Consider the following 22,302-nt stretch of genomic DNA (forward strand, 5'->3'; position numbering starts at 1 on the left):
GCTCACTCTTTATTGATGAATTTAAAGCATGGGAAGAAAACAAAAGTGGTCCAGTTATTGAAATCAACCAAGATCGTCTCTGCTCCTTTATGCGCCCGTTTTGACACCTCCCAACCTCTCATAATCTTGGTCCCCCAAAGCCTGGCTCTGCTAGGAAGGCTTTACTGACCTGACCTCGCCCCTTCATGTGACCTAGGAGGGTGTGGAGGTTGGGGATGCCCTGTCCTGCAGCAGACTGGCTTACCTCTCACCACACTCAATCTCTCTTTCTCCCTCTCGACCTTCCTTTCTTCCTCTCTTCTCCCAAATCCGGGTTCTGCCCCTAAATTCCCAGGGATGCATTCTCTCAGTAGTCCCCCCATACCAGGTAGGGCTCTTGCTGGGGTCTGGGAAAAGCCTTTGTGTATGGGAGGGGCGGATGCCTCCAGCGACCCTGGAAGGCCCGGCCTCCGGAGATACTGAGCGGCTGGATTGGTCGACGGGGCGGGAGGTGCTATGGTCCCGCCCCCTAGTTGCCAGGGTCCAAGCCTATCCCTTCAGGCAAGCCTCGGGCTCCAGGTGTTTGTGGGGGCCAGAACAGGTGGGGGGGGGGGCAGGACAGGTGTGTGTGTGTGTGTGTGTGTGTGTGTGTGTGTGTGTGTGTGTGTGTGTGAATTCCTTCCTCCTCTGAATCCCCTCGGGTTGGGTAGCGGGTACTCTGGCGCAGTCGCGGAGTAGCCGCCCGCCCCTCCCTCCAGCGCGCGCCTCCGTTCGCACCACCCTGGCGCGCTCCCGCCGCCTCCCGGGTCTGGATCCGGCGCGTGCGCCCGGGTCTCCCCAGGCCGCAGCGGAGGGGCGGGCCCGGCTCTCGGCGCCACAGCCCGCAGCCCCCTCCTCTCGCTTGTCCGCTGCTCGCGGCCGCCGAGGCGCTGCCACCTAGCCCCACCACAGGCGACCCTGCGTGGAGCCGCGGGAGACCCGAATAGGAGGTGAGAGCTGCCGCAGCAGGTGGAGGGGGCGGTGCGGACCGGGTCCGGCTGGGGGAGGGGGACGCGCTCGATACGCGGTTCTTTGTCTCCCCGAGCCAGTGCGCGGGCAGCCGGAGTTGCTCCTCCCGGCAGGTGCAGGCGTCCCTCGGGCTGGCGAGGGGACCCGGGACTACGCTCCATCCCCATCCCATCTGGAGTCTGTGGCAGCCCCCAGTCCCCGAGGCTGGTAGTCTAGGGGTAGGGGCGTGGATCTTGGATCCCGAAGGGGAGCAGAGGCAGGAGGGTGGGGAGGTGGGCTGGGGCAGGCAGGGTCTGGTGGAGGGCGATGGGGGTGGGACTTGGGGACAATCATGAGCAGTTCGGCCGGTGTGTAGGTGGGTGAGAGGGAAGTGGATGGAGGCCGAGGTTTGGGCGCCCATGGGTGGCGACGCTGGGGAAGCGGCAGCTAGGTGCCAGGAACAGGTCCCTGCAGGCTGCGTAACGGTCCAGGTTCTGGGATGCTGAGCAGTCTGTCTTCTCATTAGGTACAGGATGGACAAGAGGGACAAGCCCAGGGCAGGGACCGCCGCGCGGACGCCGGCTTCTCGCCCTCCCGGCCTTCCGACCCCTAGGCCCCCAGGGTCTCCACGACTCCCTCCTCCTGTAACCAGCGCAGCCCTCCGAGTTCTGGGAGCAGCGGGAGCTGCAGGGCGAGGGCCCCTGGCTGACCGAGCCGGGGGCATCCGGGCAGCCGCTCTCCCGGAAGCAACTCCCCGCGTGGGAACCATGCGGAGCCCCGGGACAGGTCCCCGGAGCCCAGGTACCCCAGCCTCTTTCCCCGATTCCAACCCCGTATCCCTATCCCCCTTTCCTTCCGAGGCACCAGCCTCTCCCTGCGTTCCCGGATCACTGCATAGACTGGACCTTTTTCCTGCAGCCTCCAGGACTCCAGTGGCGGGGCGAGGTGAGCGAACTTCCGCCAAGACCTCCAGTCTGGGTTCTATCTCTATCCCAGGAAGTGCCAGTGGGACCACCAGGTAACACGCCTTACCCCCTTCCTTAGGCAAGGGTTAGTGTCACTCTCTGGAACCTTTTAATTTTATACATGAATTGGGGCGTGGGAACACTTGCAGATCACTGGGCTCAAATTGGGTGAAAGCCATTCTTGGTGGGCATTGAGCCCATATGGCCCATTTCACAGATGGGAAAATGTGGACTTGGGAGGTCAAACAAGGAGGGGGTGGCTCTACCCTGAATACCCCCTATCACCACCAACCCCAGGGTAGGTCTTCTTGGGCAGAAGGGGCTCCGGCTCCCAGCTGAGGAACCTGTGGGCAGAGGAAAAACTCCAGAAGCTCCCAGAAGAAGCACCCTGAATGCAGGGGCCCGGAGAGGTACGTTTCCTGGGGAGGGAGGAGCAGGGCTCCTGGGCAGTGAGGGGGACCAGCCTGGGAATATCGATGACCCTTTGGCCTTCTGCTTTATCCCCAGACTCTTCCGGGCCCATCCCAAACGTCCCCTCCCCAGCCAGCTCCCGTCGGACCCGAGGTGCGGGCGCTGAGGTGGGGCTTCCCCGGGCAGCTTCGAGTGCCCGTCCCCGGGCCCCGATTGAGATCCCCAGGAAATCAGTGAGCAGCGCCCTAGATCGCAGCAGCACCGCGGAGCCAAGCTCTGCCGCCAGGAGGCGACCCAGCGCCGGCGGGGGCCTCCAGAGGCCAGCCTCGCGCCCCCTGGGCTCCAGCATCACCCCTTTGTCCTCCCCAGCCCGCTCTGGGGCCTCGCTGGGTGGAACACCTAGGGCTCTGGGGCACCCTTCGCAGCCCAAATCGAAAGGGCTGCAAGCTCTGCGCCCCCCGCAGGCCTCACCCCTAAGGAAGGGCGCAGCCAACCTGCAGAGCCTTTCTCCTATGGCCACATCATCTCCTCCCTGTCCAAACGCACAGCTGGCTCTGCCTACCGATATCACAGCCACTCCTTTGCAGGATGCGCTCCCGCCCTCTCCACCGACCACGCCTCCTTCCCAGGCACTTACAAGTCCTTTGGCCACGCCCTTTCCACTAGCCCCTCCCTCTGCTCCACTCTCTCTGCAGGCCCTCCCCTCTCCGCCGGCCACACCCCCTTTGCAAGCTCCACCCATACACCTGAGTACATCCTTTCCCGAGGCACCCGCCTATCCCACGGCCACTTTTCTGGTTCCAGTCTCTCCTGCAGGTTCACCCCTTCTGCAGAGTACACCCCCCACCCAGACTTCTCCACCTTTGCCCCCTCTTCTGACTCTCCCTTCTCCTTTGACCTCACCTCCTTTGTCAGACCCTCTGCCACCAGCCACACCCCCTCTACAAAGCCCTCTTTCTCAGGCAAGGTCTCTGAGGAACTTATCCTCTCCCCTAGCCACAGCCCCTCTGCAGGACTTTTCCGCTCTGGCGACGCCCCCTCCGCCGGCCAGTCCTTCTATGTCTCCTCCCCCTCTTCAGGCCACGCCCCATACACTGGCTACACCTCCCTCGCAGGGTGCTCTGGCCATACCTCTTCCAGAGGCCCCTCCCTCTCCCCTAGCCACATCCCCTCTTCAGGCCATTCCCTCTTCTTTGACCCTGCCCCCTCTACAGGCCCCACCTGTTCTGGCTTCGTCAGCTCTGCAAACCCCTCCTTCACTGGCCGCGCCCCCTCCACAAACTCCTTCTCTGGCTACACTTGCTCTACAGGCCACATCTTCTTTTCAGACCCTGCCCCGTCTAAAGGCCCCACATTCTCTGGCCTCACCACCTCTGCAGAATACTCCCTCTCCGTCCATGTCCCCTCTGCAGACAACACCTTCTCTGGGCCCGACCGTGCAGGCCATGCCTTCTTTCCAGGCTATGACCCCTACGCAAACCCAATCTCTGTCCTTGCCCCCTCTGCAAGACCCTCCCTCTCCTCCTCCCTTAACTGCTCTGCAAGACCCTCCCTCCACCCTGGCCACGCCCCCTCCGGCTCCACCTTCTTTGGCCTTGCCCTCTTGGCAGACCCCACTCTCTCCCCCGGCCTCACTGCCTCTGGAGGCACCGCCCTCCCCTCTGGCCACGCCCCTTCAGGCTTCACTTTCCTTGGCCTTGCCCCCTCTGCAGGCCCCCGGCTCTGCCCCAGCCTCACCCCCTCTCCAGGCCCCACACCGACCCCCGACCCCGGGTCCGGATGCCTCGATCCCGGGATCACGGCTGACCCTGGCCCTGGCCCCGGTCCCGCCGCCACCGCCCTCTCGCAGTCCGTCCAGTACACTGAGCGGCCCGGATCTGGCGGGCCACAGCAGCAGCGCCACAAGCACGCCGGAGGAGTTGCGAGGCTACGACAGCGGGCCCGAGGGCGGCACCATAGCCTCCCCTCCCGCTGACGCGGAGCTCGCCGCCTGCCACCCGGCCGCCTGGAGCCGAGGTCCCGCTCCGTCGCTGGCCGTTCGCGGTACCCCAGGTAAGCAGCCCTCCGCACTCTGCGGAGCTGTGGGAGAGGCGAGGTACAGGGATGGTAGGTGGGCGGTGTCGGAGGTGAGGCTTCGCAGCTCGAGGGCGGGGCAGTTGGGTCGGAGCGGAGCTGAGGGCAGGGGCGCGGTCTTGTGAGGCTTGGGGCTTCCCGTTTCATCTGTCCTGGCACCTTTCCCTGCAGGAGCGTCCCTGCCTTGGCCTCCTGCTGCCGGGTCGGGCTCCGCTGACGGCCTTTGCACCATCTACGAGGCTGAAGGGCCTGAGTCGGCGACCCAAGCCCCGGGCGAGCTGGATCCCGGGCCTGGCGCGGGTGGTGGGAAGGCCGCGGCTGCGTCGGGGGCGACTTCATGCGGCGCGAAGCCAGCGCGCCTGGGCGAGCTGCCGCTGGGGGCGCTGCAGGCGAGCGTCGTGCAGCACCTGCTGAGCCGGACGCTGCTGTTAGCGGCGGCCGAAGGTGCGGCGGGCGGCAGCGGCGGTGGCCCGGGGAGCGCTGGGGGTGGCGGCGGCGCAGGGGGCTCCCGGACTACTCTCAGCGATGCCGAACTGGGCCGGTGGGCTGAACTGTTGTCTCCCCTGGACGAGTCCCGCGCCAGTATCACCTCGGTCACCAGCTTCTCCCCAGACGACGTGGCTTCTCCGCAGGGAGACTGGACGGTGGTGGAGGTGGAGACCTTCCACTGAGCCAGACACTAGCCCCGCCCACCACGCTCCACCCCTGCCTTAGCCGCCCCTCCGGTTACACCTCTTTGTCTTAGACGCCAGTCCACTCCTCTTTGAGTCCGGCTCTGGGTGGATTGATCTCAGCCTCCTAGAGCCCTAGAATTTTGGCTCAGGTTCGCATCCCACCCACATCTTTGGCCGAGTTCTTCCCCTCGAGCCCTGCCTCTTTGGCCTAGAATATGGTCCGACTCCTCTCACCCCCTCCGTTGGCCTGGGTCCCACCCTGTGTTCAGCGTATTGTCTACCACTCGCAGCCCAGAGTTAACAATAAAGCCTGGACACTGCAGTCTGTGCACCTTTGCTGTCGCCGCGGGGCCGGAGCTGTGGCATCTCTACTGAGGATAAGGGGTGCGCGAGGCAGGGCTGGGGTGGGATCCCGCGATGCCGAGTCTCTGTAGTCCAGCGCAGTGCACCCACCCACGTGCGTGAACATAGGCTTTTTCCTGTCCGACTTCTAATGGAAACGTTAGGCTCTGGAGGGACCCAGGTGGGGCCACGTGGCCGAATGGGTGAGTCAATGCGTGGCCAGAATGGATGAATGACCCAAGCACTTTCCACACTCAACCAGTGCAGCCAGCACTCCTGGGGAGAAGCGGAAGACACGTGAGAAGGGCTCGCCGGGGCTCCGAGGTGAGGGCCCCTCCTCCCGGTGTGCACCCCTTTGCACGCTCTGGGGTGTGGGAAGGAGCAAGGGGTTACCTGAGACCGTTGGCCTCTCTGTTCCCTCCTGAGGGTACACTCACTGTCCATTGCTCACAGGAGATTACAGTGCAGAGAAAGCCTGCAGCTGGAGGGAGGCCCTTCAGGAAGACAGATACAGGGAATAGGGCCCACCTGACAGAATGGGAGGGGCCTGTAGGTAAGAAGCAGCCTCTCCCAAGCTGAGTGGGAGACCAGGGTGTCCTCATTGCCTCCTCCTCTCCAGGTGTCCTCACCATGGCCCTTTATGGCTCACAACCCATGGGCCTCACCGTTTCCCCCAACTTAGGGTATTCTCCCTAAGTCCCTCCAGCCAGGCATCTTGTCTGTGCCCTACAATCAGGGATCCTTACTAGAACCAACCAATGTCATTTGTCTTCCTCCATCAGAATGCCCTGCCCTTCCTCTAGTAGCTCAGTCACCCTGACCCTGGACTCCTCAAGCCCCAGCCCAGGCCCTCCTTCCCAGGTGGCCCTGCAGGAAACACCTCCCCACCCCCAGGCCTTTCCTCCTGAGGATCTCCTGCTTCACACCGAGAATGATGGAGGCCTGACAGGGACTACAATCCCCAGGGCAGGTAAAAGGACAGAGCGGGGGCCCTCACTCCTGCCTCTGCCCTGAGATCTGGTCCGCAGAGTCCACCCTGTAGCCAGGTTCCTGTCAGATGCAGATCACCCAGCCCTGCCTGTCCCAGAAGGGCCATGCCACCTCCACCCCTAGGAGCCAATGTGTGTGTGTGTGTGGGGGGGGCACACATACTCCCTCAAGCTGGAGTTTGGTGGCAGAGGTTCCCTTTCTAGCTGGGCCCTGGCCAGGACCCAGGGGTCCTCTCCAGCCCAAAGATGGGGACTGACTCCTGACCTACTGAGCAACCAGGGCCTCAAGGCCAGCCCCTGGAGGGAGCAGGGCAGAACCTTAGGTAGATTTTTCTGGGTCCCTGCCCCAATCTAGGGAGCCAGTGGGGTGGAATTACCGTGAGAGCAGGAGAGACAGACTGTCGGGTCTCCACGTTAAATCTGAATGACGGGAATAATGCACAGACCCACAGGAGCTGTTGAGTGATGGGACAGTCTGTCCTGCTGCAAAACCAGTGTCCTGTCCTGCTACTTGGGAGGCAGCAGAGTTGGGGACACTTTGTGGGTCCAAACTAGGTACTGAGGGTCAGGACCTGGCTGGCATCTGCCTGGACTCAACTAAGTTTCTCCTCCTGGGGATCCTTACTTTACCATCCCCAGCTCTGTCCCCAACCGACTGGGATTGTGCCTTAGCCCCATGGGGAACCCCAAAAAGGACTCCTGACTCTCTGGGCCCTCTTCCCTTAGGGGAGCCCCCTTTCATTGTCTCTACTACCTGGCTCCGGTTTATCTCTGTCCTGGCCTTCCCACTTTCCCCCAACACTGTGGTCCATCTGGTGGTGCCCCCCTCACCTAAGCCCTCCATGGCTCCCCAGGGCCCTCCGTTCAAAGCGAAAACGCTCCTGCCTGGAGAAGCCCCTTCTTGGCCTGCCCATACTCTCTCTCCTGTTCCTTCTTCATAGGCATCATGTGCTTTCTGCTGGTCCCTGCCACGTCTTGCCTTGACGCTTTTGCCCTTAGAGATGGCTTTGACACCCCCACCCCATTGCCTCCTCCAGGAAGCCTTCTCTGATCTCCCTGCTCATTCAGGCTACTGGGCACTTACTACATGAGCACGAAGACTCAGCCCCTGCCCCCACACTGGTGTCTGTCTCCTCCACCAACTTGGGGACCCCCTAGAGCCAGATACTTACTGGGCAGAGCACTGGGAGGGCCTCAGGAAGTGTGTGCTGAATGAACGTACCCAGATCCCAAGATCCTGCATTTCTCCATGTCTCCCAGGAGGGAACTCATGCCCCCTGCCCTCGCTATCTCCAGAGCCACCGTTCTGAAAATGGTAGGCTATTAGGATGTGTCTGGAGCCTAACATCTAAAGACCTTTGTGACGTGTTCCCCCCATTCTAACCAACTCTCAATCCCCACACTTTTGCTCACACTGAACCAGCAAATGCCCTTCCCTTCTCTCTTATGCTGCACCCCAACCCGGGCACCTCTTTGGTCCCCTCTGGCCTGCTATGACCTGTACCCCTCTGAAAAGTTCCCAAGGGCAAGGACAGACTGCTCCCCTCCGCAGTGCTTTGCAGGACTTGGGGCTGGGGCCCCGAGGCTGCTTGCGGTCCCCTCACCCCCAGGCCTGCCCGATCCGTCACCCCTTGTCCATGACTGTGTAAATACACTTTATTTTCCATCCCCGCCTGGGTGACATGTGGAGTGTGAACAGGCAGTGTGCAAAATGGTAGTGGGCAGTGTTGGGGGCACATGGGGGAGCCCTGTGATGCCCACCCTGGTCCCCATGCTTTGTAACACTGAGGAGCGGGCGACCGGGAAGGGGGGGCTGAGCATGGATCCTCACCCCAAGAGGTATCGGGGACACTGCTTGTGAGGCTGCTCGATGCTTCAGGAGCCACAAGAGCATCAGCCCCAAGGGTCACGAGGCCGGGAGGGAGGGGCCTGGGGGGCATCGTTGGACTTTGGCACCGTTCTTGGCTCTGACTCTGCAGAGGCCACGGGACCACCATGAGGGAGGCATGGAGACGACACTCCTCTGGGCAGCCTTCTCCCTTGGGGCATGGCCCTGGCCGGAGGGGGGGTCTGGGGACACAGGGAAGGAAGGGAAAGAGACGGGGCCCCTTGGAGAGGAGGTTAGTCTGGGTTGGGGAGCCCCTCCATCACTGGCCAAGATGGGGTGATGGGAGTGTCTCACAGAGGACGATGTGGGGTGCTAGGGACAGGGGTCTCGTGACTTCCTCACAGCTGCTCTGGCCCCTGAGAAGCAGGGACAGACACTGCCAAGGCCTAGGCTGGTTCTGGCTGGCCATGCGCACCCCAGGTGGCCCTGCACACAGTAGGGGGACTTTGGTTTCTGCTGCAGGGGCCATGAGACCTGCACCAGGCAGGAAAGCCTAGCCTGGCCATCTGTCCCTGGTGGACAAGGATCCTCAGGGGCATCGTGGGGTGGTGACATCCAGCCCAGAGTGGCCCCTCCTTCCTCAGGCCTCCAGCTCCTGGGTCCTTCCCAGCAGGGCTGTCCTTGTCCCAGGAGGAGGCCTGCTGGGAGGAGGCAGCTTTCGGTTTCCAGTCCTGGGACTCTGTGTCCTCCTGGGCCCTGGCTGTTAAGACGGGCAGACCCTCCAGGTAATGGGCCTTGAGGGGTAGGACCAGGATGGTTAAACAGTGCTGGGGAGGGTACGCCTGCTGAGGGACCCTGAGGATCCCCAGGCTCCAGCTGTGCCCTCTGCACCCTGCAGCGCTGGGCCTCGCCCTCCCTGTGGGCCAAACTACAAGAGGGCATGGAGTTTAAATGTGGCCCTGGTGCCCCCTGGGGCTGCGGGCTTGCGTGCACGTCCTCAGTTGTCCAGGCCCTGGCTATAGGACGCAGCCAGCTCATCGGCATCGCTGTCTGAGCTGCCCTCGCTGTCCTTGGCAGGCCGCTCTAGCCGGTGGAAGAAGCGCGCATCGCGCGGGGACAGGGGGTAGAGTGCGTCCTGCAGCGCCGCGCCTACGCCCACACCTAGCAGCTCTTCGTCGGACGATGGCAGCGAGTCCTCATCCAGGTGTCGTGCCAGGCCTAGCCCGTCAAAGGCCAGCGGGTCCTCGAAGGGTGGCGGGCCCTTCAGCAGCCGCACCTGGGTCGGGGGACCAGCGCGCGCTGGAGACGTGGACCCACATGTCCACGGACGGAGCTGAGTTTCCAGGCACCCTCCTCTCCCTCACCCCAGGCGCTGATGCCCGGCCTGTCACCGGCAGTGGACACAGGGCTCTCAGGCCCCTCCCGCGCTCACCTCGGCCTTCAGCTCCTCGATCTGGTCCTTGAGCTCTCGGATGTACTGCGACGAGTCGGAGTGGTTCAGCTGACCCTGGATGCGGCCCTCCTCCCTCTGCCGGCGGGCGCGGGCACAGCGGTCAGGCAGAGCCCTAGCCCGGAGCCCCAATACCCACTCACCCACCCAACCCCGCCACTCACCTGGATCTCTAGCTCTGCGATGCGCTGCCGCATCTCAGCCACCGCAGCCATACTGTCTGCTTCCCGCAGGCGCACGGCCATCACCTCCTCCTTGCTCTGAGGTAAGGGGAGAGAAGGCGAGTCAAGGTTGAAGCAGGGTTGGGTGAAGGCGGGGAGGCGGGACCCGGGTGGGGGTCACCTTGCACTCGGCCTCTGCCTGCTTGCGGCGGCTTTCGCTCAGCTGCGTCTGCAGCCCCTTGTTCTGCGCGGCCAGGTACTGCAGCTTCTCCTGCAGCGCCGCGCGTTCTGCCTCCACGCGGTTCAGAAGGTTGCGGTGGATGTGGTCCTGGGGGAGGAAGGGAGGACGGACGCGCGGGGGTCATGGCCTAGCCAAGGGGCTGATGGTGGACACCAAGGCCCTCCCCTACACTGCGGCACGGCCCACCTGTGTCTCGAGCTCCACCACGCGCTGCCGCAGCTCGCGGCCCTCCGCCAGAGCCTGGGCCTCGCGCAGGCGCACGCTCATCAGCTCGTCCTGCAGCTCGCCCAGGACCAGCTTCCGCGGGGACTCTTTCCAGCGGCCGCCGCGGGACAGATGGGCCTGCCGGGAGAGGCCTGCGGTCAGCCCAGGAGCCGAAGGCCCGGAGGGCGGCCACCTCGTGGTTGCACGGGCCGCTTCCTGTCCTCTGGCTAGGCCCTCACCTGCCAGGTGTCTGACAGCTCCTGCAGCTGCTGCTTCAGCTCCCGCGCCGAGGCCACCGCCTCACCCTCCCGCACCTTGAGCGCCTTCAGCTCCTCCTGCAGCCGGGCTACGTTGTTCTCATCAGGCAGTGAACTGTTCCTCTGAGGGGAACACAAGTGATCAGTGCCCAGGGCAGCTGGCAGCCCCGTGCCCATTCCTGTGGGCTGAGACCCCACCCCTTGTTTCTTCTAGACTCCACCTTGGGCAGCCCAGCTGGAAGAGGGTACACCCTGGACTCATGTTGGGAAGGCGGCTGGGGCGAGGGGAGCAGATCCCCACCATCTCTGTGGCCCCAGCCGAAGATCCTCTCCTGGAAAATGGCTGTAAGAACAGCACCTGTTTTCTCACAGGACTGGCTTAGGGCATCCCATAAAGTGTGGGGCCTCCATAAATGTTACTGCTAGGGACACCAGGATGGCTGGGTGAGGGCCGCCCTAACCACCTGGGAATCTGAGACCCACCTTGCAGGGCCCATAACTAGACCCGATACCTGCCCCAGCAGGAGCTGAGAAGACTGGTTTTCAGCACCCTGTCCCCACCTCCCAGGCAGCCCCTCTTTCTCGGAACTCGCTGAGGGCCAGCCTAGGCCCTGTCCTGGCCTCCCAAAGGCTCAGGGATGACAGATTTGTGTTCCAACCTCTTGGACCAAAATCCAGCTTGCTGCCCTAGGACCTCACTGACCCTTGTTTGGGTTTGGGAGTCAGGGGAGGGTGGCAGGATCTACTGGGAGCACATTTCCCTCTGGTGTTGAGGGAGGTGGAGGGAGGCCCAGCTCTGGGCTGGCTGCTGGGGACTGAGAGGCTGATGGCCCCACCAAGGCCATGGCAGAGACACCTGGGAGGGCACCCGAGTGCAGGCTCCTGCCTGAGTCAGTGAATCCTACTGCCCTCTTCTGGCGGCTCCGTGGAAGCTGAGTCAATACCGAGTGAAGGCTGCAGGCAGGAGAGGGGCGCCTAGTAGCCCCACTGGGTGATGTTTCCATGGAGGTGGGGGTGGGGTGAGCAGCCCTCCTGGGCCTAGGCCTTCCCTCCTCTCCCACCTTCCTGGAACCCAGGGTCTGGAGGCAGGGGACCCGCAGATGGGACAGGCTGTCCAGGGAGTCCATGAAAATCACCACACTGCTGGCACTGCCTGGTGCATGAAGGTAGGTGTGCCCTGGTGTGTGTGTGTGTGTGCGCGCACACATGTATTTCCAGGACTTGGGAGGATCTGGGGGTGAGGGATCCACTTCCCATCTCCCTAGACCCTCCTGTGGAGACCATAGGGGAGGCAGTCTTGGGTTCCTTGGGGACCTGGAACAGGACTCCAGGACACTCCCCACTTGTCCCTCTGGCAAGCCCTTCTCCTTGGCTTAGGGCTGGTCATGTACTTCCTTAAGTGCAAGCAGCACCCCACCTCGCCTTCCCCCGAGCCCCCCCAATACCTGCCCACTGGGCGCACCTTCTCCATGTCCAGAACCTTGTCCTGCATCTCCCGAAGGGCTCCCAGTGTCTCCGTCTCTCGCAGCCGCGACTGCTCCAGCTCAGTCTCCAGGTGGGCCACGAAGTCCTCGGTGAGGCGTGGGTTATCCTGGGGGAAGGCAGAGGGCTGCATCGGGCCCAGGCTTTGGCTGGAGGGTGGGCACCCTTCTTGCCAGCTGGCTGTGAGCCCAGGCCTTGCCCCCAACTCCCTAGAGCCCCTGGGCTGGGACAGGGGCTTAGGCTGTGGGTAGAGAGTGAGGGGAGGAGAAACCCTGGATACTCTTCCTGTGCCTTCTGCCCTTGTAGGAGGATTGCTGAACCCCATCATGGGGACCCTGATGGCCCAGCCTAGCCTCCTTCCTGGGAAAGGCACACAGAAGGAACCTTTTGAAGGGGACCTTCCATGGCCTCAGGATGCCCCCTGTGGGAATGCTGACGGCTGGTTCCCAGGGTTGCTGGGGTGGGAGAGGAGGGTGGCTTCTCCAAGGCACTCTTCCTGCTGTGTGGTCTGCGGCCTAGCCACATGGTCAGGGTGGGATGGGGCAGGGTGGGGCTCAGGGCCACGGCACTCCTGCCCCTCTTTCTCCACCTCCCACCTTTCCACCTCCATTTCAAAACAGGAAAGGATGGGGAAAGAGTTTGCTGGGTACTTTCTTGCTCAATGCTGAGGCTTCTCAGATGGATGACACCTGGGCCTGATAAAGGAGACCTGGCCGGTGGGTAAGAAAAGTCCCTGGGGCCAGAGCAGGGTCCCCATCTTGCTGCCTTGATGGTTTGGCAGGGTTGTTTTCTGGGAGGTTGCCCCAGCCCCCCTGGCTGCCGCCCTCTTCCCCACTGGCTTCCTGTCCAGCTGCCCAGGACTGCTTGCTCCCCTCAACCACTTTGGGTCTCTGAGCTCCATGGGTGCCAGTGGCCCTCCCTTGGCTCAGATGGACCTAGGGCCCCACACCAAGCCCCAGCCCTGCCAGGCTGCATTTCCTCCAGGGCCTCTCCCGGACATGGTGCTCAAGGGCCAGCGTCTTTCACACCACCCGCTTCACCCATCTCTTCATCCCCTAAAGGCCAGAGTTCAGGGGTGGCAGGTGAGTCTCTCTGACTGACCTGAAAGTGGCCATCATGCCAGTGGTGGGATGAGCCCAGCCTGTTTCCCCATTGGCCATGCTGCTTCAGAACAAGATGGGGCTACAGCACTGGCATGTGAGGGGTGGGAGGAGGATGCAGGTGAGAAGTGGTAAAGCTCCTCCCCCCCGCCCCAGGAGCACAGAATCAACTCGAATCTAATCGCTGAACTGAGGCCTGAGCCAAGGTCTTCAGGCCTGGGAGGAGGCCCTCCCAGCAAACGACTCTTTCTTCTCTCCACCTATTGTTTCTTGAGCACCTGTGGTTTCTCCAAATCAGGGACCACCACCTGGCTGCCAGGCTCTGTTGGATTCGGGCCTGGGCTGCAGGGGGTGGGGCTGGGGTGCCTACAGCATCTTTCCCTGCCCTTCCAGGGCATGTGCACACACGTGCACGCTGAGCTTGGGGACTACAGCTCCTGGCAGGTCATCAGATAAGGAAGGCAGCCTGCTAAGGTAGAGCTGAAGGAAGGTTCTAAAAGCCCCCTCGGGGAGCAGACTCTTTGCACAGTGCTCTCACCCATGGACCCTCCCATCACTCCACAACAGACTTGCGCTGCCCCCTCAACCCCACCCCACCAGCCCAGAGTGGTTGGCACAGGCCAGACCCTCCTCTGAGGGCAAAGTCCTGGACACTGGAGGATGGAGTCCCCTCCCTTGTCCTAGCTGCATGGCTAGTCCTTGGGGAAGCCCAACAACCCTGCAGACCTTGGAGAGACGCCAGGGCTCCCCAGGAATCACAGGCCCACCAGTCAAGGCCTCACGTCTGTGCCAGGAAGGGGGCTCTGCAGGGAAAGCCTGGTTCCCACGCTGAGACCAGAGGTGGAAGTGGCAGACTGCTTTGTTCTCAATGTGGCAGGCCAAGCACCCCAGCGGGGGGTGGAACAGTGAAACCGCAGGCTTCCCCCACCACCACCCCGGGTCTGGGGCCGATTGTTGCCGGTGGGACTGGCAGAGAATCTGCACTCGCCTCTGGGTGGTCCCCTCAACCCGCAGTTAGGAACTGGAGGGCTGATCCCCAGCCAGTCGCTCTCGAGCTCTGACCGCAGCCAGGCGGGTGGGGGCGGGGCCTACCCGCGGCGGCCCCGCCCACCCGGCCGGGTACCTGCTGCTCCTGCAGCTGCCGGATGGTGCTCTGCGCCTTCTGCAGGTCCTCGGTCGCTGAGCTGCACTGCTGCCGCACCACTGCCAGCTCCCGCTTGATGACGTAGTTCTCCTCAGCCTCCTGCGCCCGCGTCACCTGCCCCTGAGCACAGGGAAGACGGGTGGGGAGAGGGCCGTGACTCTCTGCTCACACCCCAGGCCCTGCCTCCAGCCCACCTCAGGGAAGTCCCTGAGTGCACGGAGGCGGTGTGGGAGAGGGGCGAGACCTCCGGCACTCAGAGCCTGGCATGGGACGCCCCACCGGGCCTGGGGATGTGGGTGGGGTTAGGCAGGTACAGGACACCGGGAGGAGCCTGGAGGAAGACACCCGCCCCCAACCCGCGGCCTGGGCTCTGTGGGGCAATAAATGGAGAACTACTCCAATAAATGGAGGACATGCTGGGGCTGCTATGTCCTCTTCCTCGTGGCCTCTGTTGAGGAGGAGAAACAAGTCCTTATCCAGGGACCATGACACACCAGAGGCCAGGCTCTGCTGGTGAGGGTGGGGGTCTGGGGGCAGCTGAGGGCTGGCTCCTCCAGGCTGGGTTTGGGAGGTGGAATACACAACGCCTCCAACCTTCCCCCCCCAGGCTTCTCCAATCCTGGACCCTGGGGCCACAACCAATCAGGGGCTAAGATCCACGCCCCCTCAGCTTCATCCCCCTCACCCCACCCAATGTGGGCCCCCCATTCCAGGCTTGGAGCCACCAGGTGGCAGGCAGAAGCTTCCAGATAAAGCCATTCAAGATGAGGCAGCAGCAGAAGCAGATGAGTGAGAGAAGATGGCAGGCCTTGCAGGAAGGAGCAGAGAGAAGTGTGAGAAGCCAGAAGGTGTGTGTGTGTGTGTGTGTGTGCGCGTGTGTGTGTGGTGGGGAGGCTCACACATGCATACACTAAGCTTGTGGCTGATGCACCCTCAGTGGCCCTGAGCCCTCCGGGGTCCCCACTTATGTCCACTGGAGGGAGGAAACTTTGTGTCCATGTGCATGTAGGTATACTCACAGACACACCCACAGGTGCCACATTTGCACAGGCACACCCCCTTCCCCTGGACGGCCTCCTCTGTCTCCCCTGAGAAGCAGTCCCCAGCCACCCTCATGCATGGCCCCTGGAGGGATGGCAGCAGCCAGGGAAGAGGCGGTAACTGGCTGTTCTGTGTGGAGACCCAGAAGGAAGTGAGGGAGTGAGATGAAAAGCTACAGTACCTGGATTAACCTATCAGCCAGAGCAGCGCTCTCCTACCGGGCAGGGCGAGGGGGTTCCCAGCGACAGGGGGAGGAGGCAGAGCGGAAGGCACAGGGACAAGAGAGAAGGAGAGACAGACAAGAACCACGTGTCACTAATGCAGTGGACTATCTCTAGAAGCAGGGGACACAGGAGTGAGACCGGAGAACCAGAGAACCAGCAGGAGAGGACCCAGAGGAAGACTAAAGCCAGAGCCAGCTCCTTTTAGGAGAGGGGTCTGTGTGAGTGGGGAGGTGGGGCTGCCCAGGGCTGGCCAGTCTGAGGTTGGCTGGGAAAACTCAGTGAGTTTCATTTGGAGGCTGACCAAGAATGGAGGCTTTGGGGCAAGGGCAATAAAATCCTGTGGATGACCTACTCCCTGAGGTCATTGGAGGGTCAAGTGAAAATGAGGGTGGAGCACAAAGGAAGTGGGGCTCCCACCTGTGCTCCCATCTTTAAAAACAAGTTTGGGGCCAGGGTCAAAGTTGTGGCACCCTGTCACAGACCTGGTGCAAGACTGCCCCCTCGTCCTCCATTCCCATCTTTCTTTTGAGGGCAGCAAGGCTTCCAAATTACAGGGTGGGGTACCTTGTGGCCCAGTTCTGGGCACTTCAGTGGAAGCAGCAGTTCTGTCTCCTTCCCACCCAGGCAGCCCCAGAGGGCATGGAACACAAATGGATTGGACTGTGGTGTTTACATTTACCTGGGTTATAACTCAACCCTCAGCCCCAAACTAAGTTTCCCCACGGCCTTGATTACATAGCAGCTCAAATCTCAGTGGGGCTTGAGTGGTGCCTGGGCCCGGGGTAGGGAGCTTGCTTGCCCTCTGGCTGCTGGGTCCTGCTCGACCTGGAGGGTTCTATGCCACAGGCTGGTGGCCACACCCCTCACCTTCTCCAGCGTCTCAATCCGCTGTTTCAGGAGCCGATTCTCTGTCCGAAGCCTCTATGTGGGGAGAAGGGAGAGTGAGTCAGATCCTGCCTCCCACTCCTGTACACACAGAGGTCTGTCTCCTGAGGGGCCAGGCCACCTGCAGGCAGGACAGAACCAGGGCTTACCCTGTTTCCCCAAAAATAAGACCTAGCTGGACAATCAGCTCTAATGTGTCTTTTGGAGCAAAAATTAATATAAAACCCGGTCTTATTTTACTATAAGATCTGGTTGTATATGAGACCGGGTCTTATATTATTTTTTGCTCCAAAAGACGCATTAGAGCTGATTGTCCGGCTAGGTCTTATTTTCGGAGAAACACGGTACGTTCTGGGACAGCGATTCCAGAAAACAGGCCTGTTCAGAATGGCCCATTAGATTTTTTTTCAAAAACAAACCTTGGTTCAGTAAAAATAATGTGAGTGATTTCATGGATATGGACGGTGTGTGGGGGGGACGGTGGTCAGCACCCCTGCCATCCTTGGAAATGTGTTTCTACCCCACACTTGGGCCTGTCTGGCTCCCACAGGGCAAAGACCTCTGTGTTTTGGGAGAAGCTGCTATCAGACAGCCCCTGCCCCTCACTGCTTTGCCTCTAGGCCCAGGATTAATGGCCATTTACTCATGTCATGGGTGGGGAAACTGAGTCAGAGTTGGGCAGTGTGTTGCCTGAGCCTCCCACTCGCAGGAGTCAGCGCTATTTCAGGCACAGGGCTCTGTCCCTCACGGTGACCTGGAATCCAAAGTTTTGATCCTGACCCCTGAACCCTTGACTGCTCTGACCTCTCTTTGGCACAAACATAGTCATCCTTGGAGAAGCTGGATATGCCTGACCCACATCTTACCTCTCTCCTGCTTACTCCAAAGGGAAAACCAGAGAGAGAGAGGGAGGGGGGAGAGAAAGAAGAAGACTGGGGGGTGGGAAGGGGTTTTACTAGTCAGACTTTAAAATATTTTTCCTATATTTTTGATGCTTTGACATCCTGAGGCCTTGCCGCTCCCAGGACTAGCTAATTCCTACAGAGAGTAAACAAACCTGTCTGCTAAGGGCCTTTCACAAGCAAAGCAGCCAATCCAGAGCCCCCTCCCCAACTTTCTTATGGAACTCTCACACACCAAGCCATTATTTCCCCTGCCCTAAATTGTCCCAGGACAACTAGGGGCTGCTCCTATAGCCCAGAGCCCTGAAATTATTCAAACTAGCCAATCCTAAACTCGCTCAAACTTGCCTACCCTGTCTTGCCCATTCTTTCCCTTGAAAACCCCAATAAAGGCTCTGGCCTCTGCTTCCCCCCTCAAGCCCTCTGCTTCCTGATAGACCCTGGTGAGCAAGACACACACACACACACACACACACACACACACACACACACACACACACACACACAACGTTTGGACTGGTGCATCAGTCAGGTTGCCATTCCTGAGAAAGGGAGATGCTTAAAAATTCAGGATACAAAACTATTTCTGGAAATCTACAAACAGAGCCCAAACAATGATGCCCTTTCCCCCTCTGGTATAGGTGGCAGGTGACCTGGATTCTAGTCTATGTTCTGCCTCTGCCTTTCAAAAGGAGGTAGGGATGATGATGATGGTGGTGGTGGTGATAATAATTTGAACAGCAGAGCAAGTGTCATCCCCATTTTGCAGAAGGGACACTAGGGCTCAGAGAGGTGAATTCACCTTCCCAAGTCACATAGCTGGTCTGTGGTAGAACTGGGATTTCAACCCCAGTCTATGAGACTCCAGGGACTGGAGTCCCAGCCACTGTGGGACTCTGCCCCTGAAGAGGACAAAGCCATGCTGTGTTGAGGTTTGTGTTCATGTCTGTCCCCCAACCCACACTGGACTGGGGGGCCCACAGTCTCTGCTGTGACTGGCACACAGTAGGTGCTCAATAAATGTTTGTTGAATGAATAACTAAAATCACCTGTGGAGAGATGAAAGCAGAGGGAAAGAGGGAAGGAAGTCTGGGTTCAGAGACTGCACGCTCAGGAAACCCCCTGTGATACTATGATTTATAAAAAGAAATATATATTTGGTCTTCCATCCAGTCCTGTCACAGAGCTCCTAAAACCCTGCGAATTTCCTAAGTGAGAGGGATAAAGGTGTTCTTTTTTATATTAATGAGGCATCTTTTGGAAAGCCCCTTGGTCACCTAAGGATGGGGGCTGGTTGTCAGGGGATCCAACCGAGTGTCAGAGGGTTGGAACTTTCAGTCCTACCCCTAGATCTCTGGGGTGGGGAGAGGGGCTGGACATTGAATCAGTGGAGGATGGTCAATAATGTAATGAGTTGTGCCTGTGTAATGAAACCTCCATAAAACCCCACAGGACAGGGTTCAGAGAGCTTCCAGGTTGGTGAACAGTTGGAGATGCTGGGAGAGTGGTACCCGGAGAGGGTATGGAAGGTCCACCTCTTGCCCATACCTGGGCCTGCTCATCTCTTCCCCCTGGCTGTTCCTGAGTTTATCCTTATTAACGGCAGCGGTGATCTAGTACGTAAACTGTTTCTCTGGGTTCTGTGAGCCACTCTAGCAAATTAATCGAACTCAAGGAGGGGATCACAGGAACCTTTGATCTATAGCCAGTTGGTCAGAAGCATAGGTGACAACCTGGGCCTGAGACTGGCTTCTGAAGTGTGTGTGTGTGGGGGGGGCAGCAGTCTTGTGGGATCTGACACTGTCTCCAGGCAGATGGCATCAGAACTGGAGGACTCCCAACTGGTGATGGAGAACTGCCTGGTGGTATGGGGAAAAGCCCATATATTGGAGTTGGTGACAGAATTGTACCCCCAAACCTTGCTGGGCTGGCAAGCCAGGCACCAGGGGAACCAGGGGCATGGGTAAGTGCTGTACACTGGCCTACATGCCCTGGCATCTGGCCCCAGCCTGCCGCGGGGCTCCCCCGACCCTGGCCCCTGACCTCAGGGCCCCCACCATTGAGGGCAGCCTTCCTGATGTTCCTCCAGCCCCTCAGGCTCGCTGCTGCACGGGCCTTAGCACTTGACTCCCCGGGCCTGCAGCGATCTTCCCCTGCACATTTTATCGGGAGGGCTTTCTGGAGTCTATACTCTGTACATGTTGATTCACTGACTGTCTCCCCACTGCAATAGGATCCCCATGAAGGCAGGTCCACCTCGTCCACTGCTGGGTCCCCAGTGCCAGGTAGGCCTTCACTCACACACTGTGGTGGTGAGCGAAGGGGCAGCTGGGCTGAGGGACAACCACTCAGAGCCTAAGGACAGTCTGGGGAGCAGCGTGTGTTGGGCAGGGCTGCCCCCTAGTGACCGCCCGCCTTTAGAGTCGGGAGGGAAGCTCCTCAGGGCTGCCAGTGCCTGTCCCACGCCCCGTCACTGCCCCCTCCCCGGGGACTCACTTTGATCTCGATCTGTTCCTCCATTTCCTTACTCTTCATGGCTGCGTACTCCTTCTCAAGTCTGCAGAGGAGAGAGCTGCTATGGCCGCCGTCCCACCCAGGGGCCCCTGTTTCGCCAGCTCCCTGGCTGCCCCCACTGACCTCTTCATCTTCTTGGGGTTGTACTTGACCTGGTAAGCCCTGAGGATCAGCTTGTCTGGGCAGCTGTCGAACTGATGGGGGATCACCCTCTGGAAGTACTGCGGGGACACAGGCAGTCATGGGCACGTGGGCCCCGACTGGGGTCTGCACCCTGCTACCCTGGAGGAGAGCCTGGGTGCTCCAGAGGGAGGGTGAGAGCCAGTCTGCCTGGAAGGTCGCCATGTACCCGGCCTGCCTGCTGTGGGCGCTCTGTCAGTCTGTGGAGCCAGTGAATGAGTGTGAGCGGGAGAAACTGCTGCAGCCAGGACTTCCGTGTGCAGGGGAAAAGCAGGCTGGGGGAGTGCCTGAGGGTGAAGGCCAGGGCTGGGGTGGAGGTGGAGTCTAAGCACAGGGATCTTCACAGAGGAAGGGGGAGGAATGCCGTGCCCCAGGGCAGTGAGAGGAGACTGAAGAGGTCATGGAATCGGGGCGGCCCGAGCAACCTGGAGGGAAGACCCCTCAGGGGTCCACCTGCCCACTTGGGGCCCCTGGGGCCTCCTCAAAGGGTTAAGTGTGAGCCACCAATGGACACAGCTTGCTGTGGGTCGGGGCCAGGCTGGCTCCTGCTTCCCAGCCCAGCTGGACCTTCTGGCAGCTGTGGACAATGGATGCCCGTGTTTGTGGACACAACCACGGCCTTTGTGCATTCTTTCCCGAAGCACCAGCTGGAGGACGCTGGGAGGGGGCAGGGGACTGCATGTGGGGACATGGCGGTTGAGAAGTAGGCTGGCCTCTTCCCCAGCAGCAGGGCGGCTAGGGTGGGGCGGGCCAGCGGGGCAGCCCAGACTCCTTACTCCCGCCTGTGCCCTCGTCGAAACCACACTCAAGGCCTCATGGGTTGGCTAGTATGACTATTTGCCATATCGGCTTTGGCAGGAGAGAGGGGTTGGGACCTCCCGGGGCCTGGGCCTTCCTGTCTCCCTGTTGTCAGGCAGCTAGCTCTGGACTGTGTCTGGCAGAGTCCAGGGCTCCTCAGCGCCCCCCTGGTCCTTCAGGGAGGCCTGGGAGCCACAGGAAATGGGAAAGGCTAAGGGTGCTCAGGAGCTCCAGGCCCTCCCCCGTCTTGCAGGAGGCTTCACCTGCCCAGGTGCCCCTGCTGGGCGGCAATGCCACCCCACCCTGGGCCCACCTGGGACATGCCCTCCATGTCCAGCTGCATCAGCTCCATCTGGTTCACCTGCAGCAGGGCCAGGCCCACCCGGAACACGATCTCCAGGCCCTGCAAAGGCAGCGGGGACAGTGCCACCCTGGTCCTGCCCTCCCAGAGAACTCCCTGATCCCTCCCCAAGCCCCCGGACCCTCCCCCAGCCTGGCTGGGCTCTGCTTCCAGTGCAGGGCCTCTGGGAGAGGAAGGGGTGCGAGGGGTCCTGACCTCATACATGAAAATGTCGAAGACACGGGTGGCGACAGGCAGTGGGAAGGTGGTCAGAAAGAGTGTGAGGAACCAGGACGAGGCGTACATGGACGTGTGGAAGCTCTGGGAGCGGAAGTGGGTGTTCAGGTCCGGGAGCTGCTCCTGAGGGGTCGTGGGGAGAGGCCCGGCACAGTGAGGACAGCCCTGGGCACAGCTGTTCATGCCCACAGGCTCCCTCCACCCGCAAGTGCTAGGCCTTGGCACCCTTGCCTCCAGGAAGCCTTCCCTGATCTGCCTTGGGCAGCCCTTGGCTCCCTTCTTCTGTGCGCCCTCAGCACTATGTTTGGGTGAGGCTGAAGCACCCCAGAGCTCTGAGTAGCATGAAGTGGGGATGCAGGCAGGGGCGGTAGAAGTAGCAGCAGCTCACAGGTGCTGGCCCAGCTGCTCTCCTCCCGGCTCATGGGATCCTTACGACTGGTGGACAGGGGGCTTCTGAGGCGCGAGATGGTTTTACATAACTCTGCAAGGTCACCCAGAGAGTGAGCCCATTGCGGCTCACCCTGTATTCCGCCAGTCGCTGTGTCCCCCCACAGCTTCCCACATCATGTTCTGTACCCAGCAATGCTCAGGGGATGCCTGAGTGGCCTGAACTTTAGACGGCTGCAAAGTGACAGCAACTGGGGAAACAGGCTGGAGAAGGCATTAGGATTCCCTGGATGCCCTTCACTGGGAGAAGGGACTCAGGTGGTTCTCTTCGCCCTACCACCTACCCTGGGCTTCCTCCCAGACCCAGTGGCTCCCTGGTGCCGTCCAGCTACTTTGCTTGGGGGCTTTTGGCTAAGCAGCCAGGGGTGGTGCCGCTTCTTCTCTGCAAGCCTGGGTCCCCTGCTAGCTGGCCCGACCAGGTGCCCTTACGTGACAGCCCCTCCCAGT

At 60.9% G+C, this 22,302-nt stretch overlaps 2 protein-coding genes and 1 long non-coding RNA gene across 9 annotated transcripts in view; 2 read left to right on the forward strand and 1 right to left on the reverse strand.

The window, feature by feature from the left end:
* Window positions 1–582: 582 nt before the first annotated feature.
* PRR36 (proline rich 36) lies at window positions 583–5,411 on the forward strand. Of its 2 annotated transcripts, none has more exons than XM_019711947.3 (6): window positions 583–968; window positions 1,493–1,767; window positions 1,885–1,984; window positions 2,229–2,341; window positions 2,439–4,394; window positions 4,587–5,411. In XM_019711947.3, exons 2-6 carry the CDS (start codon window positions 1,500–1,502, stop codon window positions 5,084–5,086), a joined length of 2,937 nt encoding a protein of 978 aa, XP_019567506.3. In that variant the 5' UTR covers window positions 583–968; window positions 1,493–1,499; the 3' UTR covers window positions 5,087–5,411. The 2 variants fall into 2 exon arrangements, with proteins under 2 accessions (XP_019567506.3, XP_088648462.1); XM_088792336.1 differs by lacking the exon at window positions 583–968 and adding an exon at window positions 995–1,205.
* A 211-nt stretch (window positions 5,412–5,622) lies between these two features.
* LOC141572683 (uncharacterized) lies at window positions 5,623–6,506 on the forward strand. The gene is made up of 3 exons (XR_012498042.2): window positions 5,623–5,755; window positions 5,885–5,984; window positions 6,293–6,506. It is a non-coding gene; the product is annotated as an uncharacterized LOC141572683 (long non-coding RNA).
* A 1,552-nt stretch (window positions 6,507–8,058) lies between these two features.
* The window catches only part of EVI5L (ecotropic viral integration site 5 like), a 28,940-nt gene continuing 14,696 nt past the window's right edge, over window positions 8,059–22,302 (reverse strand). For 3 of the 6 annotated variants that reach the window (XM_074337733.2, XM_074337736.2, XM_074337731.2), the window contains exons 7-20: window positions 21,388–21,531; window positions 21,145–21,234; window positions 19,977–20,074; window positions 19,836–19,896; window positions 16,420–16,473; window positions 15,510–15,542; window positions 14,267–14,407; window positions 12,024–12,152; window positions 10,544–10,684; window positions 10,287–10,442; window positions 10,041–10,187; window positions 9,863–9,958; window positions 9,681–9,776; window positions 8,059–9,524 (exon numbers count right to left, since the gene is read on the reverse strand). In XM_074337733.2, coding sequence (XP_074193834.1) covers window positions 9,246–9,524; window positions 9,681–9,776; window positions 9,863–9,958; window positions 10,041–10,187; window positions 10,287–10,442; window positions 10,544–10,684; window positions 12,024–12,152; window positions 14,267–14,407; window positions 15,510–15,542; window positions 16,420–16,473; window positions 19,836–19,896; window positions 19,977–20,074; window positions 21,145–21,234; window positions 21,388–21,531 — 1,665 coding nt within the window. In that variant the 3' untranslated portion in view covers window positions 8,059–9,245. Of the gene's footprint in view, window positions 9,548–9,680; window positions 9,777–9,862; window positions 9,959–10,040; window positions 10,188–10,286; window positions 10,443–10,543; window positions 10,685–12,023; window positions 12,153–14,266; window positions 14,408–15,509; window positions 15,543–16,419; window positions 16,474–19,835; window positions 19,897–19,976; window positions 20,075–21,144; window positions 21,235–21,387; window positions 21,532–22,302 lie in introns of all 6 variants that reach the window. The other 3 variants (XM_019711951.3, XM_074337735.2, XM_074337732.2) reach the window with 3 other exon arrangements.

The sequence above is a fragment of the Rhinolophus sinicus genome, chromosome 15, assembly GCF_057876585.1.
Source record: "Rhinolophus sinicus isolate RSI-liver-muscle chromosome 15, RSI-T2T, whole genome shotgun sequence".
Taxonomy (NCBI): Eukaryota; Metazoa; Chordata; class Mammalia; order Chiroptera; family Rhinolophidae; genus Rhinolophus; species Rhinolophus sinicus.

Excerpts from the sequence above, each read along its gene's own strand:
- PRR36 (XM_019711947.3), top strand. The coding sequence starts at position 1,500 with ATGGACAAGAGGGACAAGCCCAGGGCAGGGACCGCCGCGCGGACGCCG. Across the intron at positions 1,985-2,228 it reads AGTGCCAGTGGGACCACCAG|GGTAGGTCTTCTTGGGCAGA; the intron begins GTAACACGCCTT and ends CACCAACCCCAG. Across the intron at positions 2,342-2,438 it reads GAATGCAGGGGCCCGGAGAG|ACTCTTCCGGGCCCATCCCA; the intron begins GTACGTTTCCTG and ends CTTTATCCCCAG.